This window comes from Capricornis sumatraensis, chromosome 2 (assembly GCF_032405125.1).
Source record: "Capricornis sumatraensis isolate serow.1 chromosome 2, serow.2, whole genome shotgun sequence".
Taxonomy (NCBI): Eukaryota; Metazoa; Chordata; class Mammalia; order Artiodactyla; family Bovidae; genus Capricornis; species Capricornis sumatraensis.
Window position 1 is genome coordinate 20,246,556 of NC_091070.1, and position 22,581 is coordinate 20,269,136.

General features: G+C 40.1%; 1 protein-coding gene across 2 annotated transcripts in view; it reads right to left on the bottom strand.

The window, feature by feature from the left end:
* PCNX1 (pecanex 1) overlaps positions 1-22,581 on the bottom strand; it is a 184,813-nt gene that overhangs the window by 13,171 nt on the left and 149,061 nt on the right. For both annotated transcript variants that reach the window (XM_068961318.1, XM_068961307.1), the window contains 4 exons: positions 22,111-22,326; positions 17,582-17,835; positions 15,731-15,961; positions 382-482 (listed from right to left, as the gene is read on the bottom strand). In XM_068961318.1, coding sequence (XP_068817419.1) covers positions 382-482; positions 15,731-15,961; positions 17,582-17,835; positions 22,111-22,326 — 802 coding nt within the window. The remainder of the gene's footprint in view (positions 1-381; positions 483-15,730; positions 15,962-17,581; positions 17,836-22,110; positions 22,327-22,581) is intronic.

Consider the following 22,581-nt stretch of genomic DNA (forward strand, 5'->3'; position numbering starts at 1 on the left):
AGAGTCCCTAAATCCAATGTACCATTTTATTAAGAATATAAATGCTCTGAGCAAAGACTGAAAGGAGAAAAATAAAAATAAAAGGAAGTGAACGGTTAGAAAAATAGATGTATATGGGAAGACACCAATCATACATTATAAGTTATTTTTTTAATGTCTTAAATTATTAGATTCTCATTATCTGCAGCTGCCTACACACGTGAATTTTAGAAGTTAGTTCTTTTAACCACTTGTGTTTACTAAAAAGATCTATACAATGTCTGAAGAAACATTTGTAATAAATTAACATAGTATGCTTCCATTAAAAACCATTTCAAATTTTTCAGATTTTGGTTACAGAGCTTCCCAGTCTGTTTCCGAAAACAGCAACACCTTCCTCACCTGGACATATGGTGAGATGCAGTCCCCAAAGCTCTCCGTCCCAGAACACAGAGTCCATAGCAAAGGGTCACCAGAGATGAGTCTTTGTCCACATCCAGTGGCTTTAGATGAAAAAAGAGAGAAAGAAAACAAGGGACAGGGTGAACGGGGTCGAAGGCACAAATTTCCACTTATAAAATGAGTAAGTCATGGGGATGTAAGGTATAGCACGGTTGACTCCAGTTTAGTAATACTATACTGCATATTTGACGGTTACTAAGACAGTACATCTTGTAAGCTCTCATCACAAGGAAAAAATAATTCTGTAACTGTATGAGGAAGGATGTTAATGAGAGCTATTGTGATGATCATTTTGCAATATATACAAATATCAAATCATCATGCTGTATACCTGAAACTAATATTGTATGTCAATTATACCTCAATAAAAAAGAACAAAAGAATATTACTTATCAGAATGGTATATGAGTATTTAAAAAATCAGAAAAATCTATTCAAAACATCAGAGAAGACAAGGAACTCAAGTAGCATATACTCACTATCTCCTCAAATATAAGTTCTAATGAAAAGAAGCAGCATAAAATGAAGTATGAATGTGTATAAAGAGGTTCTTTGGAATCTTTAAATAAAACTAATGCTTTATAATAATACTGGAACATATTGAAAAAAACTGGCTGTATTAGAGTGTTAGGGTCTTAGCTAAACATCTCAAAGTACTTGCTGATATACATTATTACTGATACTGCCCTCTCCTGAAATATAATAGTTTATTAATTAGTTATTTCTTGACCTAACCTGGCAAGCATTAGTGACAACAGCATTAGCCTATCAGCGACAATAACCACATTAAAGGAAATTAAATTGATGTCTATAGAATATTGCTTTCCTTCAACCTTTTAATTCTTTCACAGTTGCATACCTTTATTATTGACTATTAAATATATATTATATATAAAAGTATGTAATAATTATATATATATACACACACACACAAACAAAATGGTACACCTTCAGTTCAGTTCAGTTCAGTCGCTCAGTCATGTCCGACTCTTTGCGACCCCATGATTGCAGCACGCCAGGCCTCCCTGTCCATCACCAACTCCCAGAGTTCACCCAGACCCACGTCCATCGAGTCAGTGATGCCATCCAATCATCTCATCCTCTGTCGTCCCCTTCTCCTCCTACCCCCAATCCCTCCCAGCATCAGAGTCTTTTCCAATGAGTCAACTCTTCGCATGAGATGGCCAAAGTACTGGAGTTTCAGCTTTAGCATCATTCCTTCCAAAGAACACCCAGGGCTGATCTCCTTCAGAATGGACTGGTTGGATCTCTTTGCAGTCCAAGGGACTCTCAAGAGCCTTCTCTAACACCACAGTTCAAAAGCATCAATTCTTTGGCGCTTAGCTTTCTTCACAGTCCAACTCTCACATCCATACATGACCACTAGAAAAACCATAGCCTTGACTAGACGGACCTTTGTTGGCAAAGTAATCTCTCTACTTTTCAATATGCTATCTAGGTTGGTCATAACTTTTCTTCCAAGGAGTAACCATCTTTTAATTTCATGGCTGCAGTCACCATCCTCAGTGATTTTGGAGCCCCCAAAAATAAAGTCTGACACTGTTTCCACTGTTTCCCCATCTATTTCCCATGAAGTGATGGGACCAGATGCCATGATCTTTGTTTTCTGAATGTTGAGCTTAAAGCCAACTTTTTCACTCTCCTCTTTCACTTTCATCAAGAGGCTTTTTAGTTCCTCTTCACTTTCTGCCATAAGAGTGGTGTCATCTGCATATCTGAGGTTATTGATATTTCTCCCAGCAATCTTGATTCCAGCTTGTGCTTCTTCCAGGCCAGTGTTTCTCATGATGTACTCTCCATAGAAGTTAAATAAGCAGGGTGACAATATACAGCCTTGACGTACTCCTTTTCCTATTTGGAACCAGTCTGTTGTTCCATGTCCAGTTCTAACTGCTGCTTCCTGACCTGCAAATAGGTTTCTCAAGAGGCAGGTTAGGTGGTCTGGTACACCTTACATAATACTAAAGAGAATCTTGGTAGCATCTTAATTACTGAGAAACAATCAAATGCAGCGGTTCTCAAAGTGTAATCCTGGGAAACAACAAGAGCATCACCTGGGAACTTATTAGAAATGCGAATTCCAGAGCCATTTCAGACCTGTTAAGTCAAGTTCTGGAGGTGGGGTCCACCTATCACACTCCCATCACATTCTAATGTATGCTAACATTGAAGAATCATGGGTCTAGGCTTTTAATGAGCTTAATTATTCTATCTTTTCCAATTATATATTTATCTGATTTTATAAACCATTAACATATACAGAAAAGGGCAGCTGTTTAAGATACTAGCTTAATATAGACTGCTTAATTAATTACCATTACCTGGGTAATTTAGTTAATTTTAACTGTGAAGGAGATCCTACATTTCTTTCTTTTCTGTCTCCCTCTCTCCCTGACCCAGTCAACTAAATTAAGAAAAAAAAATTTTTTTTCCCATAACAGAAGCAGTACATATGCTGAAAATGTACTGCTTCTGTTATGGGAAAAAAAAATTTTTTTTTCTTAACTTAGTTCAGGCTTCTGGAACTGGTCAAGATACAGTAATAAAGACACCGATGCTAAAGCTGAAGCTCCAATATTTGGGTCACCTGATGTGAAGAGCCGACTCACTGAAAAAGACCCTGGGAGAACAAGATGGTGGAGGAGGAGGTGGACGAGGAGTACATCTCTCTCCACGGTACATCAGGAATACCCCTCAGACACAGAAGTGCATGCAGAACGCCAGCTGAGAGCAGACAGGAGAACCTGACCAGTGGAAAAGAGTGTATCGAACCATGCAAACTCAGCAGAATGAAGGAACCAGCGGGAAAAACATGAGAGTTAGTAGGACCGGACCTGCCCTCTGCGGGAGGGGTAAGCAAAGCAGGGGTCCGATCCCCACATGGGGTAATTCTGAGTCAGAGGAGAAACATTCAAGCCCGAGGGTGAAACAGCTGATCTGTGGCAGCCTAAATGGAATGGTAATCAGACAGTCCTTGTCGCAGCCATACATAGCCCAGACAGGAACACTGGCCCCCTAGAAGGTGCATCAGCCGGGAGCTGGAGTTCTGGGATTGTGGAGCAATCCCAGGGTGAGGGCTGCTACTGACTGCAGAGAGATGAATTGAGGGGATGTGAGGGAGGAGACTGTGGTGGGAAATGTCTGTGGAGGAAAACCAGGCATCCATGGAAGCAAGGTGATACAGCTGAGTTACGCGTAGGAGGTGGAGCCATCTCCATAGCCTCTCTCTCCCCACACACCAGCATTGGTAGTTGAATAATAGAGAGGCTGGCTCATCAAACGCCTGATGCACTGAATTACAGAGCAGGACCCCACCCACATGGCCCTTTAAGTGCCTGACCTGCCGATGTACAAAGTAGGACCCCAGCCAGGAGTGCTTTCTATGTGCCTGATGTGCTGAACAACAGAGAAGGACCCCAGGCAAGGGAGCCCTCTAAATGCCTGAATGGGCAAAGCTATGGAGAAAGGCTGGCCAAAAAGGCCTTCTGATCGCCAGCTACAGAGGCTCAGAAAAAAAGACTGATAGGGCCATAACTCCTGCAGTAGAGGCAGTCCAAGTCCCTGCACACTTGGCGCCACCAGGGTCCCTGCACGCCAAGCAGCTGTGCCACCTTCACACTCAACTCTCACTGGGGCAGAGCTGCCACAGGCAAGAAATGTCTTCATCTATGCATGCAGGGTCGCTTTGGCTGTGTCCAGCTCTTTGCCATCCTGTAGACTGTGGCCTGCCAGGCTTCTCTGTCAGGGAGGGGATTTCTCCAGGCGAGAATACTGGCGCTCACTGACTAATAGTGGTTGCCATACCCTTATAGAGCACTATATTTCCTGCTGCCCTAGTACCAATTCCCCTGAGTGCCTGGTGCTGCCAGAACTCCTGTGACCCAACCAGCTGCACCACCTCCACACCTGGACCTCACAGGGGCAAACCCAAGTCCTCCAGGGCAGCCTCAGGAACAAACTCCAGTGGATGACCCCCATGTAGAGGTGGAAATAAAACCACAATTGAAATCCAGGGGCAATGTGGCGAAGGAAGAAGACCCAAAACCTTCCCACCAGCTGCACAAGCTGCAGATTAAATCCATACAGTCAACTAGGCAGACTGTTGTCTATGACATAAGAGGTCATTGAGAGTTCCCACAAAAGAAAACACACTAGTTCTGATAGCTGTGGACATTGAAGGCAAGAACACACAGAAGTAGGACCAGATTAGAGTCTGAGCTGCCACCACAGCAGGTCCAGAGATCAGCACAGTGTTAGAGGGCATCCTAGGGAGGTAAGGTGGACTGTGACTCCCAGGGAAAGGACTGTGACAGCAGTGACTCTAGGGAGTATCAAATAGAACTCAACATAAATGAAACCATGTGAATAAAAGACCCAGCATCACCCATAGCACCCTGTGCAGGACACCTCATCTAAACAACAAACAAAACAAAAATACAAAAATCACCAGCAGACAGGATCACCACCTCACTCAGCCTTGCCCATCAGAGGAAAAACAAGCAAACAAACAAAAACTCAGCATAAATCTCACCCTACACAAACCACTGGACCAACCTCAGGAGGGCAAAAACCAAAAGGAAGAAAGAATTCAACTTTCTTCAAGGAAAGACTTCAACTTTCCTTGAAGCCTAGAAAAGGAGACCTCACATACAGTAAGTTAAAAAAAAAAGGCAGAGAAATACTACACAAATGAAGGAACAAACCAGAAACACAGGAGCCCAAATAAATGAAGAGAAAATAGGCAAACTATCGAAAAAGAATTCAGAATAATGATAGTAAAGATGATCAAAAACCTTGAAAACAAAATGGAGAAAATGCAAGAATCAATTAACAAAGACCTAGAAGAATTAAAGAATAAACATACAGAGACAACACAATTACGGGAATTAAAAATACTCTAAAAGGAATCAATAGCAGAATACCTGAGGCAGAAGAACGAATCAATGAGCTGGAAGATTAAATGGTGGAAATAACTTCTGAAGAGCAGAATAAAGTAAAAAGAATGAAAAGAACTGAGGATAGTCTCAGAGACCTCTGGGACAATATTAAACGCACCAACATTCGAATTATAGGGGTCCCAGAAGAAGAGAAAAATAAAGGGTATGAGACAATTTCTGTAGAGATTATAGTTTAAAATATCCCCAAGATGGAAAAGAAACAGTCAATCCAGTCCAAGAGGTGCAAAGAGTCTCATACAGGATAACCCTAAGGAGAAACACACCAAGACACATACTAATCAAACTAACAAAGACTAAATGCAAAGAAATAATTATAAGCAGCAAGGGAGAAGCAACAAGTAACATACAGGGGAAACCCCATACACTTAAGCTGATCTTTCAGCAGAAACTGCAGGCCAGAAGAGAATGGCAAGATATATTTAAAGTACTGAAAGGGAAAATCTACAACCAAGATTACTGTACTCAGCAAGGATCTCATTCAAAACTGATGGAGAAATAAGCTTTTCAGACAAGCAAAAGTTAACAGAATTCAGTACCACCAAATTAGCTTTACAACAAATGTTAAAGGGACTTAGACAGCCAAGAAATAAGAGAAGAGAAAAGATCTACAAAATCAACCCCAAACAATTATGAAAATGGTAATAGGAACATATATATCAATAATTACTTTAAATGTAAATAGATTAAATGCTCCAACCAAAAGACACAGACTGGCTGAATGGATACAAAAACAAGACGCATATTATATGCTGTCCTCAAGAAATCCACTTTAGACCTAAAGACACATATAGACTGAAAGTGAGAGGATGGAAAAATATATTCCATGCAAATGGGAAGCAAAAGAAAGCTGGAGTAGAAATCTTCATATCAGACAAAACAGACCAAAATAAAGCTTACAAGAGATATGGAAGGACACTACAAAATGATGGCGGGATCAATCCAAGAGGAAAACATAACAACTGTAAATATCTATGCACCCAATATAGGAGCACCTCAATACGTAAGACAAACACTAACAGACATAAAAGGAGAAACTGACAGTAACACAATAATAATAGGAGACTTTAACATCCCACTCGTATCAATGGTCAGATCATCAGAACAGAAAATTAATAAGAAACACAAGTTTTAAATGATACATTAGATGAGATGGATCTCATTGACATCTTCAGGACATTCCATCCAAATGCAGAAGAATACATCTTCTCAAGTGCACAAGGAACATTCTCCAGGATAGACCACATCTTGGGTCACAAATCAAATCTCAGTAAATTTAAGAAAATTGAAATCCTATCAAGCATCTTCTCCAACCACAATGTTATGAGACTAGATTATCAATTACAAGAAAAAAACTGTAAGAAACAAAAACACATGGAGATTAAACAACACATCTCTAAATAACCAACAGGTTACTGAAGAAATCAAAAGGGAAATAAAAATATTTCTAGAAACAAATGCCAATGAAAACATGACAGTGGTTTTATGGCATATAAAGTGAAAGTGAAGTCGTTCAGTCATGTCTGACTCTTTGTGACCCCATAGACTGTAGCCTACCAGGCTCCTCTGTCCATGGGATTTTCCAGGCAATAGTACGGGAGTGGATTGTCATTTCCTTCTTCAGGGGATCTTCCCAACCCGGGTCTCCCGCATTGTAGACAGACGCTTTACTCTCTGAGCACCAGGGAAGTCCTTGTATATCATAAAGTGCATGTTATATTCAGTCTGGTGCAATTACAGTCAGGAGGAGGCCATGGCACCCCACCCCAGTACTCTCGCCTGGAAAATCCCAGGGATGGAGGAGCCTGGTGGGCTGCAGTCCATGGGGTCGCTAAGAGTCGGACATGACTGAGTGACCTCACTTTCACTTTTCACTTTCATGCATTGGAGAAGGAAATGGCAACCCACTCCAGTGTTCTTGCCTGGAGAATCCCAGGGACAGGGGAGCCTCATGGGCTGCCGTCTATGGGGTCACACAGAGTAGGACACGACTGAAGCAACTTAGCAGCAGCAGCAGCAATGAAAGAAATCAATGATGACATAAACAGTTGGAGGGATATTCCATGTTCCTGGGTAGGAAGAATCAATATTGTGAAAATGACTATACTACCAAAAGCAATCTACAGATTTAATGTGATCCCTATCAAATTACCAATGGCATTTTTCACAGAACTAGAACAAAAAATTTCACAATTCATATGGAAACACAAAAGACCCCGAATAGCCAAAGCAGTCCTGAGAAAGAAGAATGGAGCTGGAGGAATCAACCTTCCTGACTTCAGATTATAATACAAAGCTACAGTCATCAAGACAGTTTGGCACCGGCACAAAAACAGATATGGAGCAATGAAATAAGATAGAAAGCCCAGAAATAAACCCATGCAACTATGGGTACCTTATTTTTGACAAAGGAGGCAAGAATATACAATGGGGCAAAGACAGCCTCTTCAATAAAATGCTGCTGGGAAAACAGGACAGCTATACGTAAAAGAATGAAATTAGAACACTTCCTAACACCTTATACAAAGATAAACTTAAAATGGATTAAAGACCTAAATATAAGACCAGAAACTATAAAACTCTTAGAGGAAAACATAGGCAGAACACTTGATGACATAAATCAAAGCAAGATCCTCTATGATCCACCTCCTAGAGTAACAGAAATAAAAACAAAAGTAAACAAGTGGGACCTGATTAAACTTAAAAGCTTTTGCACAGCAAAGGAAACTAAGCAAGGTGAAAAGACATTATTTTCTCCTCAGAATGGGACTGACAAAGGATTAATTGCCAAAATATACAAGCAGCTCATACAACTCAGTATCAGGAAAACAAACAACCCAATCAAAAAGTGGGAAAAAGACCTTAACAGACATTTCTCCAAAGAAATACAGATGACTAACAAACACATGAAATGGCCATCATCAAAAAGTCTACAAACAATAAATGATGCAGGTGTGGAGTAAAGGGAATGCTTTTGCACTGTTGGTGGGAATGTAAATTGATACAGCCACTGTCGAAGACGGTATGGAGATTCCTTAAAAAACTAGGAATAAAACCACCATATGAACCAGCAATCCCACTCCTAGGCATATAACCTGAGGAAACCAAAATTGAAAAATACACATGTATCCCATTGATCGTTGCAGCACTATTTACAATAACTAGAAAATGGAAGCAACCTAGACGTCCATCAACAGATGAATGGATAAAGAAGCTGTGGTACATACACACAATGGAATATTACTCAGCCATAAAAAGAAATGCATTTGAGTCAGTTCTAATGAGGTGGATGAACCTAGAACCTACTATACAGAGTGAAGTAAGTCAGAAAGAGAAAGATAAATAAATATCTATATATTTATACATAGATAAAATATAAACATATATATATATTTTCTATATATTCTAATGGATATATACGGAATCCAGATAAATGGTACTGAAGAATTTATTTACAGGGCAACAGTGGAGAAATAGACACAGAGAATAGACTTACAGACATGAGAAGAGGGAAGGAGAGAGTGAGACATATGGAACACCAGTAACATTACCCTATGTAAAATAGATAGTCAACAGGAATTTGCTGTGTGGCTCAGGAAACTCAAACAGGGGCTCTGTATCAACCTAGAGGGGTGGGATGGGGAGGGAGATGGGAGGGAGGGGATATACATATACCTATGGCTGATTCATGTTGACGTTTGTCAGAAAACAAAAAAATTCTGTGAAGCAATTATCCTTCAGTAAAAAATAAATAACTTAAAAAAAAAAAGATCCTGAAGCTGGGAAAGATTGAAGGCAACAGGAGAAGGGGGCGGCAGAAGATGAGATGGTTAGATAGCATCACCGACTCAATGGACATGAATCTGAGCAAGAGATAGTGGAGGACAGAGGAGACTGGCGTGCTGCAGTCCATGGCGTTGCAAAGAGTTGGACAGGACTTAGCAACCAAACAACAACACCCATACACCTGAAATGACCAAGAAAAAAATATATTGAGACACTGGATACTAATCTCTGGGAAACAAATGAGGTGGCCCTATAAGCATTTCCAGGCCATGGTATGAAGAAGAGGAATTCAGGAGCCTAGCGACCTCCAGGTTGGGAAGACGTCTGGGAAGGTCAAGGTAGCTAGAGTTTTGCAGGGCACAGTGCCAAGAAGGAGATAGCTACACAGGGAGCAAGCTCTGGAGACCGGCAGAAGGTCCCTTTTTTGAGTTCAGCAGATTACTTATAAGCACATGAGCCAAGCCCAAGGGAAAAACCAACAGAAAAATGCAGACAAGAATGGAAAGTTCTGTGATTAGCTACAGTGCTCAAAAGAATACTGTCTCAGTAATGGGAAAAAAAAATTGCCCCAGACTAAAGGCTGCTTTGGTCCCTCCTAATAAAGCTTAAAAGTAAACCCTGAAAAGATCAAATTGTCCCCAAGGAATTTAATTGTCACAGAACAAAGTTCAAAAGTATTTACAGGAGGCTTCTTTGGTGGTCCAATGGTTGAGACTCCATCTGCCAATGTAGCAAACAGGGACATTAGTATGATCCCTGGTCTGGGAAGATCCCACATGTTGTGGGGCAACTAAGCCCATGAGCCACAACTGAGCCGGCTTGCCCTGGAGTTGCAACAACTGAACCTCTGCACCCTAGTCTGTGCTCTGCAATAGAAGAAGGCAGCACAATGAGAAACCTGTGCACTATAACTAGAGAGTAGCCTCCACTTGCCGCAATTAGAGAAAGCCCATGTGCAGCAATGAAGACCCAGTGCGGCCAAATAAATTTTTAAAGATTAAAAAAAATGTATTTAGGGACTTCCCTGGTGGCTCAGTGGTTAAGACTTTGCCTTCTAATGCAGGGGGTCAGGGTTCAATCCCTGGTCTGGGAGCTGAGATCCCACATGCCTCATGGCCAAAAAACTAAAACATAAAACATAAGCAATATTGTAACAAGTTCAATAGAGACTTAAAAAATGGTCTACATTTAAAAAAAACACTTAAAGAAAAAAATATTTATAGGAATACAAAAATATCCAGCCTCATCAAGGCAAAGTTCACAAAGTCTAGCACTCGATCAAAAATTGTCAGGCATGCAAAAGTAGCAGGAAGATAGAACCCACAATTAGAAAAATAATCAACCAGTCAATCAAAATTGACCCAGAAATGATACAGATGTTAGAATTAGTGAACAAGGATATTAACAGTTATTGTAACTGTATTCCATACATTCAAAAAGACAGAGGAATGATAGGGTGCTAAGTAGAGACATGGAAGGTCTATATAAAAACACAAATTAAACCTCAGGAGATTAAAAAATAATGCACTGTCTGAGAATAGAAAAAATACACTGGATGAGATTAATGATATTAATGCAGAAGAAAAAATAAATGATCTAAATATATATCAACAGAAATTACACAAAATTAAACATAAAGACTGAAAAAAAGAAACCACAGAGCATCAGCAGTCACAGAACAACTTTAGTTAGTTAAGTCACTCAGTCGTGTCCAACTCTTTGCGACCCCATGGACTGTAGCCCACCAGGCTCCTCTGTCCATAGGATTCTCCAGGCAAGAATACTGGAGTGGGTAGAATAACTTTAGGCAGCCCAATATAAATGTAATTGGAGTTCCCCCACAAAGGGAAGGAGGAAAACAGAAAAACATTTTGAGAAAACAATAACTGAAATATTCCCAAATCTGATGAAAATGATACACACCTAGGGATTCAAGCAGCTCAATGAGTTCCAAGAACAAGAAACATGAAGAAAACAGCATAAACTGCTTAAACTAGTGATGAAAAGAAAAATCTTAAAAATGAGCTAGTGGGGGGAAAAAAACCCCACATTGTTACGTGACACATACCAGTATATGGTGTTTTACTGCACTTTGCTTTATTGTGCTTTGCAGATACCTTTTTTTTTTTCTTTTAATCTGAAGGTTTCTGGCAACCTTGTTTCAAGCAAGTCTACTGGCACCATTTTTTTCTAATAGCACTTGCTCACTTTATGTCCCTGGGTCACATTTTGGTAATTCTCAAAATATTTCAAACTGTCCACCAGCAAAAAGATTGTGATTTGCTGAAGGCTCAGATGATGACCAGCATTTTTTAAGGAATAAAGTATTTTTAAATTAAGTAATGTACATCATTACATTTTTTACATAATGTAATCACACACTTGATATGTTGTTGTTCAGTCGCCCAGTTGTGTTCAACTCTTTGTGACCCCATGGACTGAAGCATGCCAGGCATCCCTGTCCCTCACCATCCCCTGAAGTTTGCCCAGTTCACGTCCACTGCCTTGGTGATTCCATCCAGCCATCTCATCCTCTGACCACCCTCTTCTGCTCTCAATGTTTCCCAGCATCAGGGATTTTTTACAATGAGTTGGCCGTTTGCATCACATGTCCAAGATACTGGTCATCTGATGCAAATAGCCTAAAAGGGCACTTACTAAAATGTAAACATAATATTCACAACTGTTTGGGAAACCAAACAATTTGTGTGACTTGTTTTACTGTGATATTTACTTTATTGTGGTTGTCTGGAATGAAACCTGCCGTATCTCTGAGATGCGCCTTTATTATTTGTACAGAACAGCAAAGATAAGAATGACTACAGACATCTCATCAGAAACAATGCAAGCCAGAGGAAGTGTAGCCGCGTTGCTAACGTACTCAAAAGAAAAAAAAAAATTGGTTAGACCATAGTAGCTTTTTGTTATGGCTGGAGAAGGCATGTGTCTTATATCCTCAACTGAATTAGAAATTCTCAGACTGGTTGCTAACACTAACAAAGGTGAAAGAAAACTACGGTCATTTAAGAAGCAGGAAGCGAAGTCAAGCTGAGAAGTCCTTGCAGTCTAGTGTGCTGCTGCTGCTGCTGCTGCTGCTAAGTCGCTTCAGTCGTGTCTGACTCTGTGCGACCCCATAGACGGCAGCCCACCAGGCTCCCCAGTCCCTGGAATACTCCAGGCAAGAACACTGGAGTGGGTTGCCATTTCCTTCTCCAATGCATGAAAGTGAAAGTGAAGTCGTGTCCAACTCTTCGCGACCCCATGGACTGCAGCCTACCGGGCTCCTCCATCCCTGGGATTTTCCAGGCAAGAGTACTGGAGAGGGGTGCCATCGCCTTCTCTGAGTCTAGTGTTCCAGGTGGCTTTAATGCAGTTAATCCAGGGCCACACTTACAAAAACATTATTTCAAGCTCTTTAGAAGACAGGTACAGCTACTGTATGAAAGATTATTTCCTCCAAGAATACATATAATGAGAGAAGGTGCAAAGAATGAGTTTTTATTTTTGTACAACATGCAACTTAGAAAACTATCTTGGAAGGAAAACTATGGGGGCAGAACGTCTGAAGGCAACTTTATTAACATTCAAGTGAGGGTACAACAATCTAGAGTCAGCAAACTTTTCTGCTTTAATTAACGTCCCTGTGAAGAGGCTCTTCCGGGCATGATGACTCAGAAAACAGAATGCATGGTTCTAAGGAGGTAGGGATAATATTGTTCAACTTAAAAAAAATGGGAGCATGAAGGAATTATCTTTCCTGACAATTTTCTTCTAAAGGGGACTACAAGAGTAGACTATAAGCCATAATGACCTAGGGACAGAAAGCTCTCAGAAGAGACTGGAGATACCTACGTTTGGAGGCAAACGTTTTGAATATGATTTATTAGGAATTAAGAGAATGACTTCCTTGAGCTATTATATATCTATGACCTCAGCAATAATCTCTAAGAGTTTATGTATTCCTTAAATTTAGAAAGAATGGAGCCTGTTTCTGAGTGGGAAGACAATGAGCTCCTAGCCCAGACAACCACAGTTAAACAAAAGTAACCAATACAGTCTAAGCCAGAGAAAGGCTATTTGAATAATATGATCACTCCCTGTCCCCTGTTGCCCCAAGAAATAAGTCCAAGGATTTGAGAGTAGCATGCAAAGCATTTTAGGTATATTTCATTTATGGGAAAAAAAAAAAAAAACCCACAAATGTTATGTGTTTGAAAGAAGAGATGGTAAGCTTTGAGGTTCTCTATTTCCAGACATTGTCCACTGACCCTTTTCCTGAGCTCTTTTGAGGTTATTTTATTCTATTCCTTGGTCCTTCTTTAAAAATATGCTACTCTGCTCAGTATCTACTGTGCATCCAATATAAAAGCTCAAAGGTCACTGTTCGGAGGGGAATTATAGGATGCTCCCTTTCTTATTGATGAAGTGAAGAGAAACGGGCTGATATGATGGCATGCCTTACTCTAATTGAGTAGCTGTAAAAGAAGGACTAAACAAGGTATCACACTTAAAAGTCCATCAGCGTGTACATCCCAGACCACAATACAGGCACTGGTTGTCAAACTGGCTCCCTATGCTCCATGATACAGAATAAACCTGTACACAGGATACCAATGGTTCAACTACACAAGACTTTTGCTTGGGAAGCAATAGTGATAGAGGGGTTAGCTTTGGGATCACAGGCCTTGGTACTGTGGTTATTGTACATGGCGTCTAATCAGGAGCAACACTGCCAAAGAGCCATGAGGCCCAGCAGGAAAACAGTAGTTGGAGAAGTCTACAACTCACCCTTCCTTTAGGGTAAGACAGGTTGTTCTGAAGTATGGATTAAGAACCACCTAAGTGGTGTTGGAGAAGACTCTTGAGAGTCCCTTGCACTGCAAGAAGATCTAACCAGTCCATTCTGAAGGAGATCAGCCCTGGGATTTCTTTGGAAGGAATGATGCTGAAGCTGAAACTCCAGTATTTTGGCCACCTGATGCGAAGAGTTGACTCATTGGAAAAGACTCTCATCCTGGGAGGGATTGGGGGCAGAAGGAGAAGGGGGCGACAGAGGATGAGATGGCTGGATGGCATCACTGACTCGATGGACGTGAGTCTGAGTAAATTCCAGGAGTTGGTGATGGACAGGGAGGCCTGGAGTGCTGCAATTCATGGGGTTGCACAGAGTTGGACATGACTGAGTGACTGAACTGAACTGAAAGTACAATCACCCAGCATGATACAGATTTTGGGTTCCCAGCCTAGACTTACAGAATTAGAATCTCACAGGCAAGGCCCAGGAACCTGTGTTTTTACTCATTCCTATATCATTTTTATCCATGTTAACATTTTAAAGTCAATAATCTAGATGAATACTGTCTAGTATGGTAGTCATTATCCTATATGAGTTGTTAAATTTAAATCAATTAAAATTAAATAAAACTTAAAAATTCATTTCCTTAGTCATACCGACTACATTTCAAGTGTCTCATAATCCACCGTATGTGAGGGGTTAGTAGTTACGATACTGGAACAACACAGAATGTTCCCATCATTGTGGAAGATTGTATTAGCACTGGTCTAGACTTTGGAGAAGGCAATGGCACCCCACTCCAGTACTCTTGCCTGGAAAATCCCATGGACGGAGGAGCCTGGAAGGCTGCAGTCCACGGGGTCGCTGAGGGTCAGACACAACTGAGCGACTTCACTTTTGCACATTGGAGAAGGAAATGGCAACCCACTCCAGCATTCTTGCTTTGAGAATCCCAGGGACAGGGGAGCTTGGTGGGCTGCTGTCTATGGGGTCGCACAGAGTCGGACACGACTTAAGTGACTTAGTAATAGTAGTAGACTTTGGATTTGGGACAAAGATATTAATTATCCATAAGTCTGGTATGTGTGTTTGGGGACTTGGGGCTGGAGGTGCTCCAAAATGCAGTCTTTAAGAAGGTTCTACATGTAATCTACAACCTATATGTATGTGTATGCACAGGTAGACGCAGTGCTATTCAGACAGTGAGACTGTGACACTGCAGGTCAAAGAACGAGGGAGGCTTCTCCTTCTAATCTGCTTTGATAGAGCTGGTTTGGCCCAACCATTATGAACCACACAGGTCCTCTTATGCAGATAGTTTAAAGGAGAAAATCTAGAAAAACTGACATAATAACGAATAGAGGTATTCTTTCCTCTTTGGAAAGAGCTATACTCTACCCAGCTGAGGTAAATCACCCACCTTTGCTCTTCAGGAAGAGCTGCACGCAATCCAACTGAGGTAAACCATCCACCTTTGCTCTCTGGGAAGAGCTGCACTCTATCCAGCTGAGGTAAATCACCCACCTTTGCTCTTTGGGAAGAGCTGCACTCTATCCAGCTGAGGTAAATCACCCACCTTTGCTCTCTGGGAAAAGCTGCACTCTATCCAGCTGAGGTAAATCACCCACCTTTGCTCTTCGGGAAGAGCAGTACTCTATCCAGCTGAGGTAAATCACCCACCTTTGCTCTTCGGGAAGAGCTGCACTCTATCCAGCTGAGGTAAATCACCCACCTTTGCTCTTCGGGAAGAGCAGTACTCTATCCAGCTGAGGTAAATCACACAGAAACTCTCCCTGGATATGCCTGCCAGTCGATGGTCATAGTCTTCATCAATGTTTGGATTAAATGTTGGATCCACATCAACATAATTTCGATCGGCACACAGACGCAGTCCTTCCTGCATCGTCTCGTTAGCTAGCCATTCTTCTAGTTTAGAAGAGGTTGTAACATAATAAATGATACCCTAATGAGAAAAAAGATTTTAAAAAAACACCTCAGGCTAAATCACAATCTGAATTAACACCAATATCTCATTAAATTAATTGTTTATACTGATAATATGAATCAAAGTGACATTAGTTTACTAACTTTAAAATAGTCCCAAAACAATTCCAATCTACTGAATTTACGATCTTTTAAGAGAGGTGAAAAACCTTTATTGTGGTGTATTTTGAGAAATTTCTCACAGAACTTTAAGCTATCTTGTGATTTTATGTCAACTCATAAAAATATAACTAATAAATAAAGCAATAGAAACACATAGAGATAGGAAAGGCCACACACACACATGTTATTAATAAAAAATGTTGTAAATTCAATCTCTTTAGCTTCCTGAGGTTGGGTTTAACCAAACATTAATTAAACAGAAGATTCAGGCTTCAACCCAACCAATCAACACAAATAAGTTGGTACACAGAAGTAATAACACATGAATCATGAAGATTTAGCATATGTTTTCCTCTTGAAAATGCTGGCTTTGCCTATAAACCTCTAGCGATAACCATGTTGTATATCTGTGAAATTTTTAGCAAAAAACAGAATACCTGTGCAGTAAAACACTAACCTTGCTCAAAGAGAGGTTTGGCCTTTGCACTTGGGTTCTGGGAGTTCAACTCTAATCCCTTGCAATGTCCTGCCTCATAAGAGAGTCTTTATTTACTTGGAGGCTTAGAACCATGAACTCTATAGGATCTGGAGATTAAGGCTGGTGATGTGGATGGGCGAGCAAATCTAAATGGTTGTGTGTCAATGAAAACTCTGCACACTGAGGCTCAGGTGATAAGGTGAGCATCCCTGGCTGGCAACACTCTGTATTGCCTCAGTTGTTTCTGGGAGGAATAAACATTGTCTGCACAAGTGCACTGGGAGAGGACAACTGCAAGTTCATGCCTTAGGGTCTCTAGACTTTGCCCTATGTGCTTCTTTCCTGGGCAGACTTTACTCTGTATCCTTCCACTGTAATACATTCTAACCATGAGGATGATGGCTTTGCTGAGTTCTGAGGGTCCTTCTAACAAATTAATGAACTTGACTGTGGTCTCAGAGACCCTGAAATTGCAATGGTGTCAAATGTGATGGTGTTTTGGGGGACCTCCCAAATCATACAATACTTTCATTCAGATTTCTGAAAGCAGTGGTTAACAGCAAGGGCTAAGGAGTCAGTCAAAACTGGGTTCTAAATCCCTGATTTCACTTGCTAGTTAGAGGATTGTGACCAAGTTAACTTTCGATCAGTAACTTGTTTATTTGTAGAACAGGAATGTAATATTCCTTTAGAGAACTAGTTAAGAGATATATAGGCGTATGTATACATGCATGCATGCATGCATGTATTCTTTAATACAGTGCCTAAAAGAGATGTGCTACAGGTAATAGTTTTTAATAACAATATTAATGAACAAATGTAGTTAAGTTCCACTGAAGAAAGAAATGGCAAGATCCTCATAGGTAAAATTTACTAACTGTATTGGATACTAGAAAATTTCTATTGCTATGAAAAAGCAAGACACAAGTTAAAACAACTATATATATTTTTAAAGAAGAGCCTCTGACACCAGAAGCTCTGAAGAGGCACATCTCTTACCTTGACATAGTAAGTGGTGAGTACTTTCCGAAGATCAAAGACTTGAAGCATAGAGGCAGCACTGTTGTCAGTGATGCTATAGCCCTCTAGAATATACTTGGTGACTATCACCTCCCAAGCCAGCCAGCGCTGGCTAAATGCAGCGTTAAATGAAAGCACATGAGGAATATGGCCAGGTTCACAACAGCAAAATCCTTCATCTTCCTCAACACCTTCGGTAATGGCCTCCACTTCCCGTTGTTGACAGTAAGTACCTGAGAGAGACAGAGAAAGAAAGTTCTTATAGCAAATGGGTAAAACATGAAGTGGAAAAAAGAATACTTCAAAGATATGAGAAACTCTGAAATAAAAACACATTTAGTTTATAGCAATTAAGAGTATGTGTTGGATCTGCTTTAGACTGTCCATTTGCAAACCGCAGGACATTCCTGAAGAGAGGCATAGTATACATTCATCTTCTGGAGAATCAGAATGCGTATCAGCACATTTGGGTCTGAGAATTTGTGAAATAAAAAAAGAAAGTCAGATTAAATGAAGAATTAGAGCCACAGCCATCTATGCCAACAAAATATCACCCATCACATTAATGTTAATTTTATTTTGTTCTGTGGTCTTACTTTCATTTAATCTGTAAATTCCTTACATGATAAGGACTACAGAGGGATTATAGCTAATTTTAAAGCTATATATTAAAGTTGAAAAGTGAGTGAAGTCGCTTAGTTGTGTCCAACTCTTTGGGACCCCATGAACTGTAGCCTACCAGGTTCCTCCGTCCATGAGATTTTCCAGGCAAGAAGGAAATGGCAACCTACTGGAGTGGGTTGCCATTTCCTTCTCCAGGATATATTAAAGTTACATTATAACAAAAATAAGTGGGATGTAATAATACGTTTTTTATTTTAAACAGAACATGTACAACATGTATATTTGAAAAGCTACTCTGAGAAAAAAAGATGTGATGAAATTTAGCCCCACTTAGTGGTGGTGGTGTATGACGAATGATAAGACTGAAGAGGTAAGCTTGGCCAAGCTAATGACCTATACTGTTTAGTACTCCAGTTCAGTTCAGTCGCTCAGTCGTGTCCGACTCTGTGATCCCATGAACCACTGCACGCCAGGCCTCCCTGTCCATCACCTACTCCCTGAGTCCACCCAAACCCATGTCCATTGTGTCGGTGACACCATCCAACCATCTAATCCTCTGTCGTCCCCTTCTCCTCCTGCCCTCAATCTTTCCCAGCATCGGAGTCTTTTCAAATGAGTCAGCTCTCTGCATCAGGTGGCCAAAATACTGGAGTTGCAGCTTCAACATCAGTCCTTCCAATGAACACCCAGGACTGATCTCCTTTAGGATGGACTGGATGGATCTCCTTGCAGTCCAAGGGACTCTCAAGAGTCTTCTCCAACACCACAGTTCAAAAGCATCAATTTTTCGGTGCTCAGCTTTCTTCACAGTCCAACTTTCATATCCATACATGACTACTGGAAAAACCACAGCCTTGACTAGACGGACCTTTGTTGACAAAGTAATGTCTCTGCTTTTTAATATGCTGTCTAGGTTGGTCATAACTTTCCTTCCAAGGAGTAACCATCTTTTAATTTCATGGCTGCAGTCACCATCTGTAGTGATTTTGGAGCCCAGAAAAATAAAGTCAGCCACTGTTTCCCCATCTATCTCCCATGAAGTGATGGGACCAGATGCCATGATCTTTGTTTTCTGAATATTAAGTTTTAAGCCAACTTTTTCACTCTCCTCTTTCACTTTCATCAAGAGGCTCTTTAGTTCTTCCTCACCTTCTGCCATAAGGGTGGTGTCATCTGGCTATCTGAGGTTATTGATATTTCTCCCGGCAATCTTGATTCCAGCTCGTGTTTCCTCCAGTCCAGTGTTTCTCATGATGTACTCTACATATAACTTAAATAAGTAGGGTGACAATATACAGCCTTGATGTACTCCTTTTCCTAGCTGGAACCAGTCTGTTGTTCCATGTCCAGTTCTAACTGTTGCTTCCTGACTTGCATACAGGTTTTTCAAGAGGCAGGTCAGGTGTGCTGTGAGAGGTGCTGGATATACGATGATAAATGAAGCAGATAGGATTCCTGTCCTTGAGGAGTTTATAATCTACAGCAAAGGTTTACAAAATACAGCCCTGGGCCAAATTTAAGCTAACAGTGGTTTTGGTATTTTTAAAAGGTTGTTTAACAGAAAAATAAAAGAACATGCAACAGAGAACGTGCATGGCTACAAAAGCCTACACTATTAACTGTCTTGGCTCTTTCCAGAAAAAGTCTGCCAACCCCTGGCTACAGAAGAAATAAACTAAAAACAAATAAACACAAACAAATATAAAATTAGAATTCTAACAGTTATTCTAATTATTAAAGATAATTAAGGAACTAGAGGTGGAAGATTGGTGGGAGGAGAGGAGATGGCTGGTACTTTCTGGGCAAAAGGAGAGTGATAAGAAGGTCTTAGTAAAGAATTCAGCATAGCTAGGACACTGAAGGAAGGCCGGTATGGCTAGAGTGGATGAGAAGGGTGCTAATAAAGTAAGCTGGAGAAGCTGGGAGAGGACAGATCTTGCAGCTGCTGTAAGGAGGTTGAATTCTACTTTAAACACAATAAAAAACCACTGAAAATTTTAACCATGGAAAGGACATAACTGAATTCACCTTAAGAAAAAGAATCACTATGGCTGAATGAAGAATTACAGGGTCCCCTGGCTACTGAAACTCAACATGAGTTCAGAAAATAACATGGGGCTTCCCTGGTGGCTCAGATGGTAAAGAATCTACCTGTCATGTGGGAGATCTGGGTTTGCTCCCTGGGTCAGGAAGATCCCCTGGAGAAGGGAATGGCTACCCACTCCAGTATTTTGGCCTGGAGAATTCAATGGAAAGAGGAGCCTGGCAGGCTACATTTCAGGGGGTTGCAAAGAGCTGGACATGACTGAATGACTAACATTTTCATTTTCAGAAAGTTAATGAGTACTACATTCCCATACTGATTTGAGTTGTTTTTAATGAGAGTTTGGATGTAAAAGATTTATCCAAAATTTTATTTGAATCTATTTGGTACCAGAGAATAAGGCTGGGAGAATGAAATTTCGGATCTATTTTTGATTTGGAGCATTTCTGACCAATCTGATGGAATGAGCAGTAAGAAGGACTCCTTTCCAATTCACACACACACAGAAATGCTGGATAAAATAGCCTCCCCACAAAATATTTGTTAAAGAAAGAGTTAAAAAGCAAAGGTGAAATCTTCAGGTGCCAGCAATTTTAAAAGAAAGTGAAGTTACAGCAGTGGTATCTGTAGTGGTAAGGGGGTGCCAACTTTTGGATAAGACCAATTGCATTCAATTTGAACAGCAGTGGGTTAAGATCCTAGAAGAGACAGAATTAAGGTCCCAAGCTTCTGATGGAGAGTCAGGAACAAATCATAAGACAACAGGACATTTTGAAAAAGAGAGAGAGAATGGATTACAAATAAATAACAAATAAATAGCAAACATTAACATTTACTACCCTGAGAGTTATACAAGTAAAATTTTATTTCTGATGAATGGAGTAACTTTAGAAAAGCACTTGCCTCATTAACAAAGATATTACATGAAAAAGGTACAAACTTTCTGATTCAATACTATGGCAAAAATAAAGCTATAAGGTATAGGTCTAATTTGATCCTCTATTTAGACAAATGCTTTATTTCCTGTTTCAAGTTAAAAATACCTATGGTACTTCTTAGAATAGATCAAAACACTGCTTGAATGCTTTCTCTAAGAACTTTCCAGTCCAAATGTTCGCTAGGTTGGATACATGTGCACTAATAGGACTCCTTCAATTCCTATGAAATAAGTTTTCATTTCTGCTTACAAGACATTCACTTTATAGCAGTTGATAAAGTCAAGCCCATATGTTTCTGAATGTACAATTTTCTGTGTAAAAATAGCTTCATTTGTTAGTATACAAACTTGTTGAGGGCTGGCGGGGGAAGAGGGAGTAACTGCTTAATGGATGTGAGGTTGTATTTGGGGATGATGAAAATGCTTTGGAACTAGACAGAGATGATGGTTGTGCAATATCATGAATGTACTTAAATGCCACTGATTTGTTCACTTTAAAATCGATGTTATGTGAATTTCATCTCAATTAAAAAAAACTGTTGCAGACAATGGCATGGCAACCACATGAAAGTAACTCAGCTAATCTCTGCCTCTAATGAACATATGCAGCTAATCACAAAGAGACAAACAAGAGGGCAAGCACAGAACAAAAATTCACTATCATCAGGGAAACAAGTGTATTTATACCTTATAGATACTACCTTTACATACCGAGCATATTACAAACAATTGTTCTTCTCTGAATGTGAAATTTGGAAAAAAGCTAGTAATTAGTCTTTAATAGCTTTCCTCCTTCCACAAATCCAAAGGCTAAAGATCTTATAACTTCCTATTGGAGATGTAAACACTTAAAACTTAGATGTCACAGGAGTACATTATAGAAATTAAAGGTTAATATCTTACCTCTGAATTCAAGTCCCCGCAGCTGGAAAGTCACCAGCCCATTTCCAATCTCTATAAGGTGGACTAACGCATTGAGGTAGTCAGAGGCAAGAATGAAACAGTCCCCAGTACTATAGTTTCCCCACCGTCCTAGGAGTAAATCACCACATAGACTGTGTTGTAGGGATCGGGTTAAATGCTCATAAAAGATGGAATTCAGATTGTTGTCATCTGATCCTATAAGAAGGGATTAAAAAATGTTAAATTATTTTAAGTCCCCTTTATATCTACAAGTAAGATTGTTACAAGTATTATAACTAATTTCCAGTTAGGGTTATATCTATATTTCTTTAACAAGGAGGACAATATTTAGATATCCTTAGACTTTGTACAGAAAAATGAAACAAAGGACAATGGGAAAATTTCTTAAGAGTTAGAAGTCACATAACCTCTCTAAATCTCTGGTTCCCAACCATAAAATGTAAGAATTGG